Source organism: Trachemys scripta, chromosome 2 (assembly GCF_013100865.1).
Source record: "Trachemys scripta elegans isolate TJP31775 chromosome 2, CAS_Tse_1.0, whole genome shotgun sequence".
In the NCBI taxonomy this organism is placed as follows: Eukaryota; Metazoa; Chordata; order Testudines; family Emydidae; genus Trachemys; species Trachemys scripta.
This window is the reverse complement of record NC_048299.1, coordinates 36,799,245-36,813,354: the sequence shown is the minus strand read 5'-3', so window position 1 is coordinate 36,813,354 and position 14,110 is coordinate 36,799,245. Positions and strand designations below refer to the sequence as shown.

The 14,110-nt window shown below is 38.9% G+C and overlaps 1 protein-coding gene across 1 annotated transcript in view; it reads left to right on the top strand.

Annotated features, from left to right (window-relative positions):
- PLXDC2 (plexin domain containing 2) overlaps positions 1–14,110 on the top strand; it is a 366,040-nt gene that overhangs the window by 336,983 nt on the left and 14,947 nt on the right. The window contains exon 13 of the mRNA XM_034760317.1: positions 4,235–4,395. Coding sequence (XP_034616208.1) covers positions 4,235–4,395 — 161 coding nt within the window. The remainder of the gene's footprint in view (positions 1–4,234; positions 4,396–14,110) is intronic.

Sequence of the window (14,110 nt, the reverse complement as noted above, 5' to 3'; positions counted from 1 at the left end):
AAAGGGGGACTGGAGAGCATGGGGGAAGTGGAAATGGAAGGGCACACAGAACTCTTGGCAGGGGAGTGACTGGGGGGAGTTGTAAGGAGTCCCTGAAATAAAGGGGGACACACAGGGAGTTCGTCAGGGAAGGAGCCCTTGGTGTGTGCCATAAACTCAGCCTACACAAGCTATGACGTGTGTGACCCTCTAGTAAACAGGACATGCTATCTATAACACCCACCACTGGAACAAAAGAAAAGGAGAGTGTGAGGGAAGCTCATTCGTGAGAGCTGCCATCAGGAAGGGATTGGTCATCAAGACAAATATCCTCCTTAAAGATTTAGCCTGGCCTGCAGCAGGAGATGGGCTGTGCTAAGCTTAATAATGTTTTTGCACCTGAAAAAGATTCCAGGTCTTCTTTCTAGCATTCCCCTCTGTGGCTTTTTAAAGACCTGTCCTTGATTTATGGCAGAGGATATTTTCACAGTTGACAACATTGTTTATTGTCTGTGCAAACAGAGTGAAATCAATTTCTCTTCAGCATTCTAACACTGAGGTCAATGAACTGAAGTTTGATTATGGAAATCACTAGTCACTTACACTTGTCATTTAGAAAACCATGTATTTATATTTTATTATTTTTTGCATTGGCCATTCTGATCATTATTTCAATGTACTTGGAATACTTTACACAATGGGCTAGAAGAAATACTGACAGGCTGCTATCATTTGGAGTCTCTCATTTACAAATCCAGGTAGTAAATACCGACAGTGTATCAAATTAAAGGGATTAGTTTGATCTGGTCCCTACTCCCTGGCTAGGACCTTTCTTTCATATCTCTGTGGAATAGGATAGTCCACAAAGTAATGATAAAAGTACTTGTCAGGCATAAATTGCTCAGAAAATTGGTGTAAATGGTCAAGTAAATTTAACTTGTGCTAATCCAGCATTCAGTGGAAGAGCAAAGGAGTAGGCAGTTGTAAAAGGAAAAGTAACTATTAGGGAGCCAGTTTATGAATCCTCTACTCCTACTGATGAGTCAATGGGACTGTTCGTGCAATTAACTGCTCATCACTGCAAATAAAGGATTCACAATCTGGCCCAGAGCATGTAACATAAAGCAGGCCTCTCCTGCTGGCTTCTAGATAAATTAATTGGTGTTTGCACAGTGCTTTGAGCATGTAAAGCGTGTACAAGTACTAAGTATTATTATCCTTATTACTGTGTATAAACTGAAAATTTCAGTTTGAGCTTTTATAATTCAGTCTAGTCCCAGGTGCAGGCACACAGCCATTTTATAAATGACTTAGGGCCTGTTTCTGTCACTCTAACTTCACTGAGTTGTACTTTACAGCATGCGTTGGCCCATTGACTGCCTGATTAATTAGACAGCCGCACCACTGGTTAAAACGGCCCTATCTCAGGATTTTGGAAATCCTGGAGAGGAGCAGGGGAAAGTTAAATGATTCCAGATTCTCTCTTCCTCCCACAAATTTGCTCTTGTGGCTAGATCAGCGGTTCTCAACGTATTTACCATTGTGGGCCGCATATGCGGCTCTATATGTGTTATGTGGGCTGCATCCAAACAATATATAGACTACCTGTATGGCCCCGAGGCTGTCACATGGGTCACTGCGGTGTGCTGATTGGGCTGCAAATGGCCTTCAGCTGCAGGTTGAGAACCACTAGGCTACCTTAAATTATCTCTCGGTAAAGCCATCTTCCTTTTTCCACTGGTCCTGTAATGGCCCTGAGGGCAGCCAGTCATGGGAGCAACTCACATCTGCACACTTCATCTGGTGTACTTGTGTCATAAGGAAAGATGGCAGAATGGGACAAATGGTAGTAAAAAATTGTGCAGATGGTACACAAATTAATACACAAGACCCCTTGAGATATGGAAAAAACATGATTAGCATAGCAATTTTGAAATGTATCTGCTGCTAGCTGTGAACAGTATGAATAAACAAAGTTAATTCAATTTTAAGTGTGCTGAAATGGCTAAGACCCCACAACTTTTTGTTGTAGAAGCCCCCCACTCCTTGTAATGATGTGGGGGCCCCAGCTCTGTTTCACCATTCTTGAGCACATTTGTCTCCTCATCTTTCTTTTCTGCCCATTTTCTTTCTCTCTCCCATCCTCGTCTGCCTTTTGTTTCTCTCTTTCTTATCTTTTACTTTCTTCTTCTTGTGCCTGGCTTTGCAACGCCCCCAGCCCCGCAGGCTACAAGAAGGTCAGGTTGGGCCTGGGCCCCATGTGCTCTTGTGGTTGAGCTTAGTGTTGTGAAAGCAGAGGAGAGAAGATTAGGCTGGTCGACTGCTGTCTGAGCCTGCAACATGTGAAGTGTTCCATAGCCAGCTGCTGCAAGACCTGGAAGAGAAGACTACTGGCTTCCAAGGAGTTTCCTGCTGCTTTACCTATAGCCACAGAAGCAAATCTGTGGGAAGAAGTACTATCAGACGTTCATGCTCTTCTCCAAGATCCCAAGTTAGGGCAGCATTTTAAATTCGTTCCTATGGTTTTGCTTATGGGCCTCTAGCTTTATACAGTTTGAGTCCATCTGAGAGTACTACTATGCATGAACATGTGTAGCTGGAATCATGAGAGTTAGCCATTCTCCCTAAGTGCTCAGCTGGTACCGTGACAGGCATCACTGTGAGAGAACCTAGCTAGATAGTCCCTTTCCTATTCTTTTTCTATTTTCCTTGTCTATGATATGTTTTGAATGATCTTTTGACCAGTTGGTGAATGCTAAAAGATCATGTACAGTAGTTATTACTATTTTTATGTACCATTTGTTTGCAGTGCTGCCTGAGAGGTACTAGGTGCTTTTCAGGCACATGAGAAGGTGCAGTTCCTGCCCTGAGGATCTCACCAATTAAGGACAAACAGATACATCCTAGTCTGGGAAAGGGAACAAGCAAAAGGATTTCTATACAACTCAACAAGCATCACTATAGGCAACATGACAGAAATGTGTTTTGGAGAGGGGCTTAAAAGTGAAGGGTCCTTGATAATGAGTTAAGCTTTCAATTGCATAAAAACAAAACAGAACTGTCACTCAATCAGTTAGCACAGTATATAGAGAAAGAAACAAGAAGTGGGCAGCTTTGGAGTGATTCAGAAGCCCGGAATTGGGTCACGTGAAAGCAGATGACATAGGTGATAAACAGGCAGACAAGGATGGGAACACTAGCACCAATATTAGTTTTTGTATGCAAATCATGTGTTCCAATGAATCATTCTAAGTCCTTCCCCTTCTTGTTTCTTTTCTATTTACAGTATGATAACTGATTATGTGTGAATTCTGTTTATAGGCAATAGTAGCTGAATAACCTACTGTTGATGTTTGAAATTGCTAAAATTCTTTGGGGTGCCCAAAATAGGAATCAGACTCACCCAAGTGCAACCAGTACCACCAATGACAACTAACTAACTTAATAAGACTCTTTCAGCATGATGATAACACTGTTAATCAGATTTTCAATTGGTTGATTTATCTGTGAGTAGTGGTGTTATTTGCTTTAGGGGTTATATACTCTGGTATGTCTTCTTTCCCCAAGGCAAATGTATAATACAACAAGAGACCTATCGGTATAAAGTTTAACAAAATGATCAACTTCAGTAATATTTGTACTCCCTTCGTACTAAGATTAAAATATTTGAGGGTCATTTAACATTCATTTGTTACACTTTTGCAATGTGATTCAGTTGCACAGGACTTTGGGAAATCATTCTCCAAGCTAATGAATCAGGCTTTCAGAATGTGTTTATTAGCTACCCCTCACCGGGAGCTGTGACATCTCTCAAATTGAAGCTTGCAAAAAAAATGACAAAATACATATTTCAAAATGTATTCAATTAATACTTGATGTCTGTAGGACAACTGTGATAGTTTTTTGGGAAAATCAAAGTCAAATTTTGTTCTTATGTAAATTCATTATGTAGATAATTAGGAACTTTAGAATGTCCAAATTACTTTCAGAAAGAAGGATATTAATTTTGTTTATTGAGCTAGAAATAATAAAACATTTGGAAATGTCATTTCATTAACATTATATGAGTACGCATATGGGGGATAGGAAGATGTAATTTCTTTCTGCAACTTGGGCTAATGAGAATATTAGGAAAATGTAGGACAGAGAAAACAAATGTTCAATTGTCATTTTAATAATTTATTGTAGACAAGAAGAAATAATCTCTCTTAATCTCAAAACAGTTGTCATGCTAATAAGTATTCCATTCTTGTAGCCTCTACAGATGATAGCGCTGCAGAGAAGAAAGGTGGAACTCTCCATGCTGGTTTAATAGTTGGAATTCTGATATTGGTCCTCATTGTAGCAGCAGCCATCCTTGTGACAGTCTATATGTACCATCATCCAACGTCAGCAGCTAGTCTCTTCTTTATTGAGGTAAGTCAAAGGTCACTAATTCTGTTACTTGTTTCACATGATTATTTAGTCTACAGAATAGTACTTTCTAAGCTAAAACTATAGACTGTTCTTTGAATCCTGATTGGTGCTAGCTTTAATCTGTAATGTTTATAGAATCTTAAATAAATAACCCATAAGATGCTACTATAAATACAGTCACTTCCTCCACTCCTCATTACACCCCTTTTATTTCAAGAAAGTAGGGTTTTTTTTTACACAATGTGTATTCAAAGGCTATATGCAGTAATTTCAGTTATCAGTCATATTCACAAAATCTCTTGCTATCTTACATTTTATTCACTTAAAATAACATTTTGTCACTAGATGTAATGGTAACTGTGAAATAGATGCACATTGCCATTTTATTTGTGAGCTTGTATTTATTTTTTAATCTGTTTATTTGTTTAGTGTAAAAATAAAAGAATATGTGCACTAGTAAATTCTGCAAAATGCCTGACCTATGGCAAGTTTAATAACACTTGGGGTAAGCCAGACACTTCTGCAACTTCTGCAACGGATTCATTTGTTGAAATCCTTTAATGCACCACCTGACAGTATATGACAACATGAGACTAGAACATTATCCCTAGTACAGGTATTTGTGGCTCCAGTATATTGTGAGGATCTGCCCTCTGCTGTGATAAATATTTCTTTCAGAGCACAGCAGAGTTCATCCGTATCAAGCTAAATATATACTTGCTATACAAGAAAGAAAACTGAGACCATGCATGAAACCAACTTGCAGTGTTGGCCTACTTTTAAGAACATGGAAAATATAATAATAATAATATATGGAGATATACCTATCTCCTAGAACTGGAAGGGACCCTGAAAGGTCATCAAGTCCAGCCCCCTGCCTTCACTAGCAGGACCAAGTACTGATTTTGCCTCAGCTCCCTAAGTGGCCCCCTCAAGGATTGAGCTCACAGCCCTGGATTTAGCAAGCTAATGCTCAAACCACTGAGCTATCCCTCCCCCTAAACTTGTAACAGATAACAATAAAGATGCATAACAACTGGAAATATCATGAAGGACGTACCTGGGGATTGCTTAGGTCGAAGATCAGCCAAAAGGGTCTGGATCATTGATAAAACATTCACTCTTAGTAACAGGGACATGAATTGAAGTGTAAATTAAACATGGCTTCATCTTTAAAACTACTTTATAGTTAAATAGAGAACTTACATGCAAGAGTAGTGACATAAATCAAAATGAAATGCTTACAAGTATTGGGAGCGCTCAGGCTATGTAACTACATTAATCATTTGGGATCAGGATACAAATAACAAACTCAGGTATTTTTCATACATATCTAAGTGACAGACTGAGGCAAATTTCTGTTGGCATAAGTGAACCCAACTCCGCTGAAGTCAAAGGAGCTGTGTCCATTTCCGTTAAGTAGAAAATGTGGCCCACTGCATTTTTCACTAGCTTTAATTGGCCCTGGCATGGGAAACTTGTTTATCTGTTAACGGAAACTTCCAAAAATACTTGATTTGTGTGGCAACACCATTTTCCAAAAGGACAGAAACAAGGTACTGGCTAACAGTAAAATACATATTAAAAGGGGGTTTCTGAGGTGCATAGTTACATGGTCCAAAGCAGAAATTCTACCAGTTAACAAATTATTATTATTAAACATTTGTATTATAGTATAAATGTACACAGTTCTCCCTGGAACAGTAGAGCCATCTACTACATAATATATTTACTGTCACCAAAAGTGAAGTAATCCCAGCATTCAATGCTAATGAACTAGCTTACTAGTTTTCAGGACAGGCTGTTAGAAAATGTGGTAACATGATCTTTCTATCCTACCCAAAATGAATAAGATGCATGAAAATAAGGACAGTTATTGGTATGTAAGCATGGGTATTGTGCCAGGAAGGGGTAGGCTTTTGGGGTCAGTTTCATGATAACAGGTAGAGATGTTCCTTGAACACTGAGACTCAGACTTGCAGAGTATTTTTATTGATTTTTTTAGGTGCTTGAAAATGAGTAGAGAAAAGGATTATTCTGAATTTTAGAACATTACCACAGCTTTGGAAATATAATAGCAAGTATCTGCAGCCTCCAGTATAGGAGAATGCTGTTGCTTTCTGAAATGCAGTTGGTTCTTGCACTGATTGCTTCTATTAAGTACATTTTTATTGTTTGATGTTTTCAGATACTTTCATAATTACTACCACTGATCATTTAATTTCACAAAGAAAAACTATAAGTAGTTTGGCCAATTCAGAAAATGCATTCATCCTTCTCAGCTGGTGCACAAGGGGTATGCACATGCAGCTCCCACACACGGAGAGGAGAATGTACCCCCCTAAGATTTGCTATTGGAAAGAACAAAAGTGCATATGTGGGAGGGAATGTAGAGGAAGATGATAAAATATAATTGTTATATGGAGACAATATATACAAAAACATTTACTCATTTGGTTGTAGAAACAATACCAAAGGTTCTATCAGCATAAAGATTCATGACTGGGAATAAGAGACATTTCTGAGTAAGCGATGCTGGTAGCACAATGATGTAAGGGAATCCTTGTTAGAGGGAGATTTGAGACCAAAATACCCAGTCAACAGGGTTGGCAAGGTTCTCCAAAATAGCCAACTTACCTTATTTATTGGAGATGAGTAGAATAGAGATCTGGTGTTAGTATTGTAGAATATGGATTGAGAAATGCTGCCACAGTCTTGACCAAATAGCATGAAAGAAATCCCACCCCCCTCCCTCAAACACACATGTAAACACACACAAATGTTAGGTAAAATAAGAGTAGTGAATGGGGAAAAAAAGTTGTTTTCATATATTTTGTATGACTTAAAGCACAGGTAGGCAGGCAACTTCTTCACATAATTGTATCTGAACAATTGACCTATAACCAGTCTGCTTTTCCAGAATTGGTGTTCCTTGAGCAGAGAGCATGAACTGTACCTCCTTGCCTTCAGTGGTTGTTCAGTCCTGTAATGCTCAAGGTGAAGCCACAAATTCATTCTCATTTGTCATACTCAATCAAGATTTGAATCTAGGTCTCCAGAGTGAAGGCTAGTCAATGCAATAAATAAATAGCCAATGTACTGATGCGGAGAGAAGAAAGAGAGGAAGTGGACCTGCCTTTCCTATGCTTATAAAAACAAGCTATCTGCACCCTTATAGAACATCTTATTGAATGTAATGATAACCTTTGTACAGAATTTTTAACCCAAGTTATAGAATTCTGTAACAGAAGTGCAGAGAATCCACTATTAAATGCTATAGGATGATCTTTTAATTCTCTATGAATTTTCTACTAGATTCTGTAGGTTTATAGAGTGACTGCCATAGAACCTTTTGGTTTTAGCCTTATTAAATGCATAAGACTTTTTCCTTGTGGAGGGTATTTGTGTCTGGACTGGGTCTGAATGCTGTGACCCAGAAATTTTGTGCTTGTCAGTTACGAAGTCACAGATGAGCCCCTTTAATTGGAGTTTGTATATATAGCTACTTTGGCTTGTTTGATTACATACTAAAATTATAAGTTGTTCCTGCAACATAACACAGCTGGAAGAGACAGCAGTGTGATTTCCATTTGCAGTCTATATATCATTATGCTGGATAGCCAGTCACCCCACATAAACCAACTGCCATGTAGCATCTACCAAGACTGGACCCAGTGACACCTGTACAGTACATATGCTTTGTTAGCAAAGACAGGTTTCATTTGCTACTTATACAATGGTTCTTCGAAAGAAGACAGCACACTGCAATTCATTTTCAATAACCAAAGCCTTTTATTATTCATTGCTCTTCATTATAATATCCTTTCAGAAAACAGGAAACAGTCAAACACCAATTTTTCTATATGTTTCCTTCATTGACTCTCAGAAGGCCTGTCAGATTACCATCTATTTTAATAGCAAATATTCACCATAACAACAGATGTATAGGACAATCTCTGCTGATGTTTTGTTAGTTTGTTAATGTAATGAACCGAAAAATATTTTACTCCTCCTTTAAATTTGTGTTTTGAAATAGAAAATGTTTTATTTAAAAGTGGAATAATTCTGACAAGTTTGAGGAAATGGTAATTAAATAACAAATGCGATACTTAGTGGGAGTGTAAATGGATACGTCTACACTACACGCAAGGGGTGTGATTCCCAGTTCATGTAGACATACTTGTGCTAGTGTTCATCTGAGCTAGGATGCTAAAAATAGTGGTGTACCTGCGGGAAGCACGGACAGCCGCAGTGGGAGTACAGCTAGCCGCTCTGAGTACAAACCCACCTGAACCCCATAGGTATGTACTCAAGGGAGTTAGCCTGTGTCACCAATGCTGCTGCCCACGCTACCATGGCTACACTACTGTTTTAGCAGGCTAGCTCAGAGGAGAGCTAGCACACTTATGTCCCTGCAGGCTGGGAATCACACCCTTAGCTAGCAGTGCAGACATAGGCTAAGTCAGCAAGAATTTGACATCATTTGAAGGGATGGGAGATTCTTGGTGGAGATGTTTAGTACTGGCCAGCAATGTCAATTTTCATTACAAAAGAGGTAGTTAGTAATCAGTCATTTCTTCTTATCACATATTAATGAATGTGCAGATATTTAATAATCCTCAGTATATTTTAGAACAGGGGTAGGCAACCTATGGCACGTGTGCCAAGGGCGGCACGCGAGCTGATTTTCAGTGGCACTCACACTGCCCGGGTCTTGGCCACCGGTCCGGGGGGCTCTGCATTTTAATTTAATTTTAAATGAAGCTTCTTAAACATTTTAAAAACCTTATTTACTTTACATACAACAATAGTTTAGTTATATATTATAGACTTATAGAAAGAGACCATCTAAAAACGTTAAAATGTATTACTGGCACGCGAAACCTGAAATCAGAGTGACTAAATGAAGACTCGGCACAGCACTTGCGAAAGGTTGCCGACCCCTGTTTTAGAATATATCTAACAACCAAGTACAGAGTAATGGATTCTCAGCAATGGACTGATTATAAGAGAACTTCATAGAATGAAAATTGTGTATCAAGTTCCATGGCTGGCTTGCAAATTGTCCACTCAAATGGCACTGCACCTTTTTCCACCCTTTGGATTGGAGGAGAATAAAGGTATCCAAATGGAGCAGGGAACCCAGAAAAAGAGAGCAGCAACTATGTATTAGTAGTGCTTTCTATGGTAACTATGTTTGGATCCTTGCATGTTTTCAGGAGGGAATGGGTAGAGAGCGAAGGATTATTCTAGGCAGCATGGTTCCTTTATAGTTCCAAGTTGGAACACTTATTAACTCTCTTGGAAGTGGTAGTTCATGTTTATTATTCAGGAGAAAAGCAAACAGTGAATATTCTGAGCTGGATTGCTGCCAAAGGAAAAGAGGACAGGGCAATTAAAATAAATTTCTTTGAAGTAGCACACATGTAGCTAACATTTCCATGTCAGATAATGACATGATAGAAAACAGAAGACCTCTTGTGTCATTTCCCAGAAAATTAGGGGTTTTTTTTCACCTTTTGACTGGAAACCCAGAATTCTACAATAATGGAACCTACCTTACAGCTTGTAGTAATGTTCTTACAGCACTGGGAATCATTACTGTGGACCACAGTAGTATTTCTTTTAAAAGAGAAGGAATTGTCTAGAAGTATACAGTATTTTAGACATACAGTAGAATAAATACATAGAAGTTGATGGAGATTCTTGGGAAATGTTATTCCAAAAAGATACATCCAGGTTGTTCCAACAGCCACCAGCAACATTATCAAAAAAGAAACCAGAAAAAGGTCAAAGCCAGAAAGTCCACCAGAGATTGTAGTAATACCAATGCAAGAAGAACGTACACTAGAGGTTGGTATACAGTCTTACAGCTGCCACTAATTCTGGAGATGGTAAAAGAACAACCCTAGCTCTCACTTTCTTCAGTGGAAAGACTCTTTGAAATCAGTGGATTTGGATGAAATCTAAAAGAGCATGTCAAAGATAATTCATTACATGCCAAATTCACAGCTGGTATAAACTGATATAGCTGCAGTGAACTAGAAGGGGCTGTGCCAGTTTATACCAGCAGAGAATTTGGCACTCAATTTTACAATAAACAAAAAAGATGAAGGGCTAACTCCTGACTCCATTGATACCAGCAGGAAAACTCACATTGAATATTGATAGTGTATCTATGTACCAAAGCACTTTTGAGTAGTCTTGTAGCTGTACAATTAATAAAAGGTTATACACACACACGCATACATACACCCCTCTGGTCTCTGCACTAAGAACTCGTCTACACAGAAGGGTAATGCACTCTACATAGGGTGTGATTTCTTAAGTGCTCTAACATCATGCATGTTAATTGGTCCATGTAGACCCTGTTGTTGTGCACTAAAGGTTCCCCAGTGCACTTTAGCATAGTGCTGTTTCAAACTGCACAACTTTAAATTACATTAGTGCACACCAGCAGGGTCTACACAGACCATTTAACATGCATTATGTTAGTGCACTTTAGAAATCACAACCCTGTAGAGCGCATTACCCCGCTGTGTAGACAAGCCCTGAGTCTGTGTATTTTAAGTTGTACATTGGTTATGTTACTGAGGATGATTAGCAAAACACTCTGTTTTTATGTAAGTGCACAGAAAAGGATGAAGCCGAAGTATGTTTTTCTCTGTTTCATCATTTTTGTGTCTTATGGCCATCATACTGCATGCATGAGAGCATACACCCACTCTTTTTTCGTTCTTTTTGAACCAAAGTGCCAAAGGAAGGAAGCTACAGTCTGCAGGGGCTAATTTCACTGGGTCTACATTCTTAGTGGAATACTGGGTTTCAACAAATTGTATGCCCAAGACAAGAAAAATGCTATTAACTTCAAAAGAAGCAGTGGTCTTGAGATTTCTGTGAACTTTTCCTTAGAGTATGAAGCAAAGTAGTTGCTGAAGTGTTTGTACTTGGCTTATTGAGCAAGGGGGGAGGGATAGCTCAGTGGTTTGAGCATTGGCCTGCTAAACCTAGCATTGTGAGTTCAATCCTTGAGGGGGCCATTTAGGGATCTGGGGTAAAAATCTTTCTGGGGATTGGTCCTGCTCTGAGCAGGAGGGTAAACTAGATGACCTCTGGTCTGTTCCAACCCCAATACTATATGATTCTATGAAAACATATGTTCAGTTACACTTGGAACAGGAAATACACATTGAACTGATAGTATGATTTGGGTGTGTATTTATTAGTTATCTAGCCATGATATCTCTATGATTTATACAGAATGGTGTCAAGAAACCCCCTTGGGAGCTGCCACCTAATGTACCAAGACTACTTCTATTCCAGTTTTCCCTGCCAGCTGAGGACTTCAGCACCCTGTCTTGCTGAGCCAGACACTCCCATCTGCTCCAACACAGACCCAGGGTCTGAATTACTTGCCCCAAAGCTGCAAGTTTATCTGAAAACAGCTCACAGAAGTGTGCTTGTCTATAGCACTCAGATGCCCAACTCCCAATGGGGTCTAAACCCAAATAAATCCGTTTTACCCTGTATAAAGCTTATGCAGGGTAAACTCATAAATTCTTCGCCCTCTATAACACTGAGAGATATGCACAGCTGTTTGCTCCCCCAGGTATTAATACATACTCTGAGTTAATTACTAAGTAGAAAGTGATTTTATTAAATACAGAAAGTAGGATTTAAGTGGTCCCAAGTAGTAACAGACAGAACAAAGTAAGTCACCATGCAAAATAAAATAAAATGTGCAAATCTATGTCTAATCAAACTAAATACAGTTAAGATCCTCACCAGTTCCAGAATGCTCCCTTTTACAGGCTAATCTCCTTTTAGCCTGGGTCCAGCAATCACTCACACCCCCTGTAGTTACTCTCCTTTGTTCCAGTTTCCTTCCAGTATTCTGGGGGGATGGAAAGGCTCCTTCTTTAGCCAGCTCAAAACCAAAATGGAGGGGTCTCCCATGGATTTAAATAGACTCTCTTGTGGATGGAGACCCCCCTCTTCACTTCTATGTGAAGTTCAGCTCCAAGATGGAGTTCTGGAGTCACCTGGGCAAGTCACATGTCCATGCATGACTCAGTCTTTACAGGTAGAAGCCATTGTCCACATGGTATCTTGTATGTCTCCAGGAAGACTTCTTATGTGGATTGGAGCATTCCAGGATGCATTGTTCCCCAAATGCTTCCTGATCGGGTACTTAACCTTGCGAATTCCTTCCTAAAGAAGCTGACCAAATGCCTCACAAAGCTTACGTAGAAATCAAGCAAGTATACATAACTTTGAACACACAAATGGTGCCTACATACAACTAGGATGAACATAACCAGTAGACCATAACCTTTACATAGATATGTTACATGGCATATGTAGCAAAACCCTATTCCAGTTATATCATACATACATTTATAAGCCCACCCCCCCATAAAGCCTTATGGGGTACACTGTCACAGTAGTTTCATAATTTTTCAAAAAAGTAATCCTTTTTTATTATGAATCATTTGGAAGATTGAAATTGTAATCTGACACCTCTCTGTTTCTTCTTCTCTGCACTGTATTCAACACGCATTTCCTTGTTTGTTATTGTTGGACTACTCATAATGAAGTGCTGTCGCGCTTATTTAGGGGATTATGACATGCGGAAAGTTTCTATCTCAGAAAATAAAATCTGTATGTGGTCAAGTGGAATGAATTATGAACTTTTCAAACAAAAGGACCCCTCCTGTTCTCATTGACATTTCAATGGGAACAGACCCCAAACCAAGAAAAATGTTTATTACAATATGGAGCCTATTTACTTTTACAGGGTCCCTTTTAAATAAAACATACATAAAACATAAGGAGTAAAAATGTATTATCAGTGTAATAGAGGCGATATTGCCTGCTCAGGTCCTTTTTTAAATTATTGTTAAGATCTTTTTTCTCCTCTTGGAATACAAAAGTAAAATGCATTTAGTTGCCAGGGATACTTCCTTTTGAATCAGGTCACAAATTGACTCTGACCTTCAAGAATTCCTTCACGGTGTCTCTTGAGAATAAGGAATGTTGCAGCAAGATGATATTTTAAACCCCCCCTTTGCTGATTTTTGGAGGATAATGCACATATAAAGACTGATATCTTTCATATTTGTTTTAACAAGACCAAAGCTCACATTAGGTGCCTTAAATACAACAAAATTAATGAACCTCAATAATAGTTAGCTATAACACAATTATAAAATTAATGTATCCACTAATCTATGTAGTGTAAAATATACTGCAGTCAGGATCTAAAATTTGTCTGGCAAAAAATCAGGCATGATGTGCCAATTATGGTGGATTACATGCTTGTGAATACAAGAACACATGAAACAGATTAAATTGAAGGGTGTGCTGTATAAAGATTAAATAAACATATAAAGAAAACATGGTTCAGGAATTTCTGAAGTTGCATTTGAATGAGGTTATATTGCTGTCCGTGTAACTTGGTTGATTCAAATGTGAGCCTTAGGGTGAAAGGGACTTATGCGTGAAGGACAACCCTGACAAAATTAAGAGGTAATATGTTAGATCATATAAATTAGACTGTCTTGTATCCAGACATCTTTACCCTACTTGTTCCCACTTACCTGTGTATAAGGCTAAATCTATACTACGCAGCACGGCGGAGGTGTATAGTGTCAGTGTAGCTACACTCCGCAGTGAAAAGCAGGCTCCATCCACACTGCTACGTGTAGCTACCCAT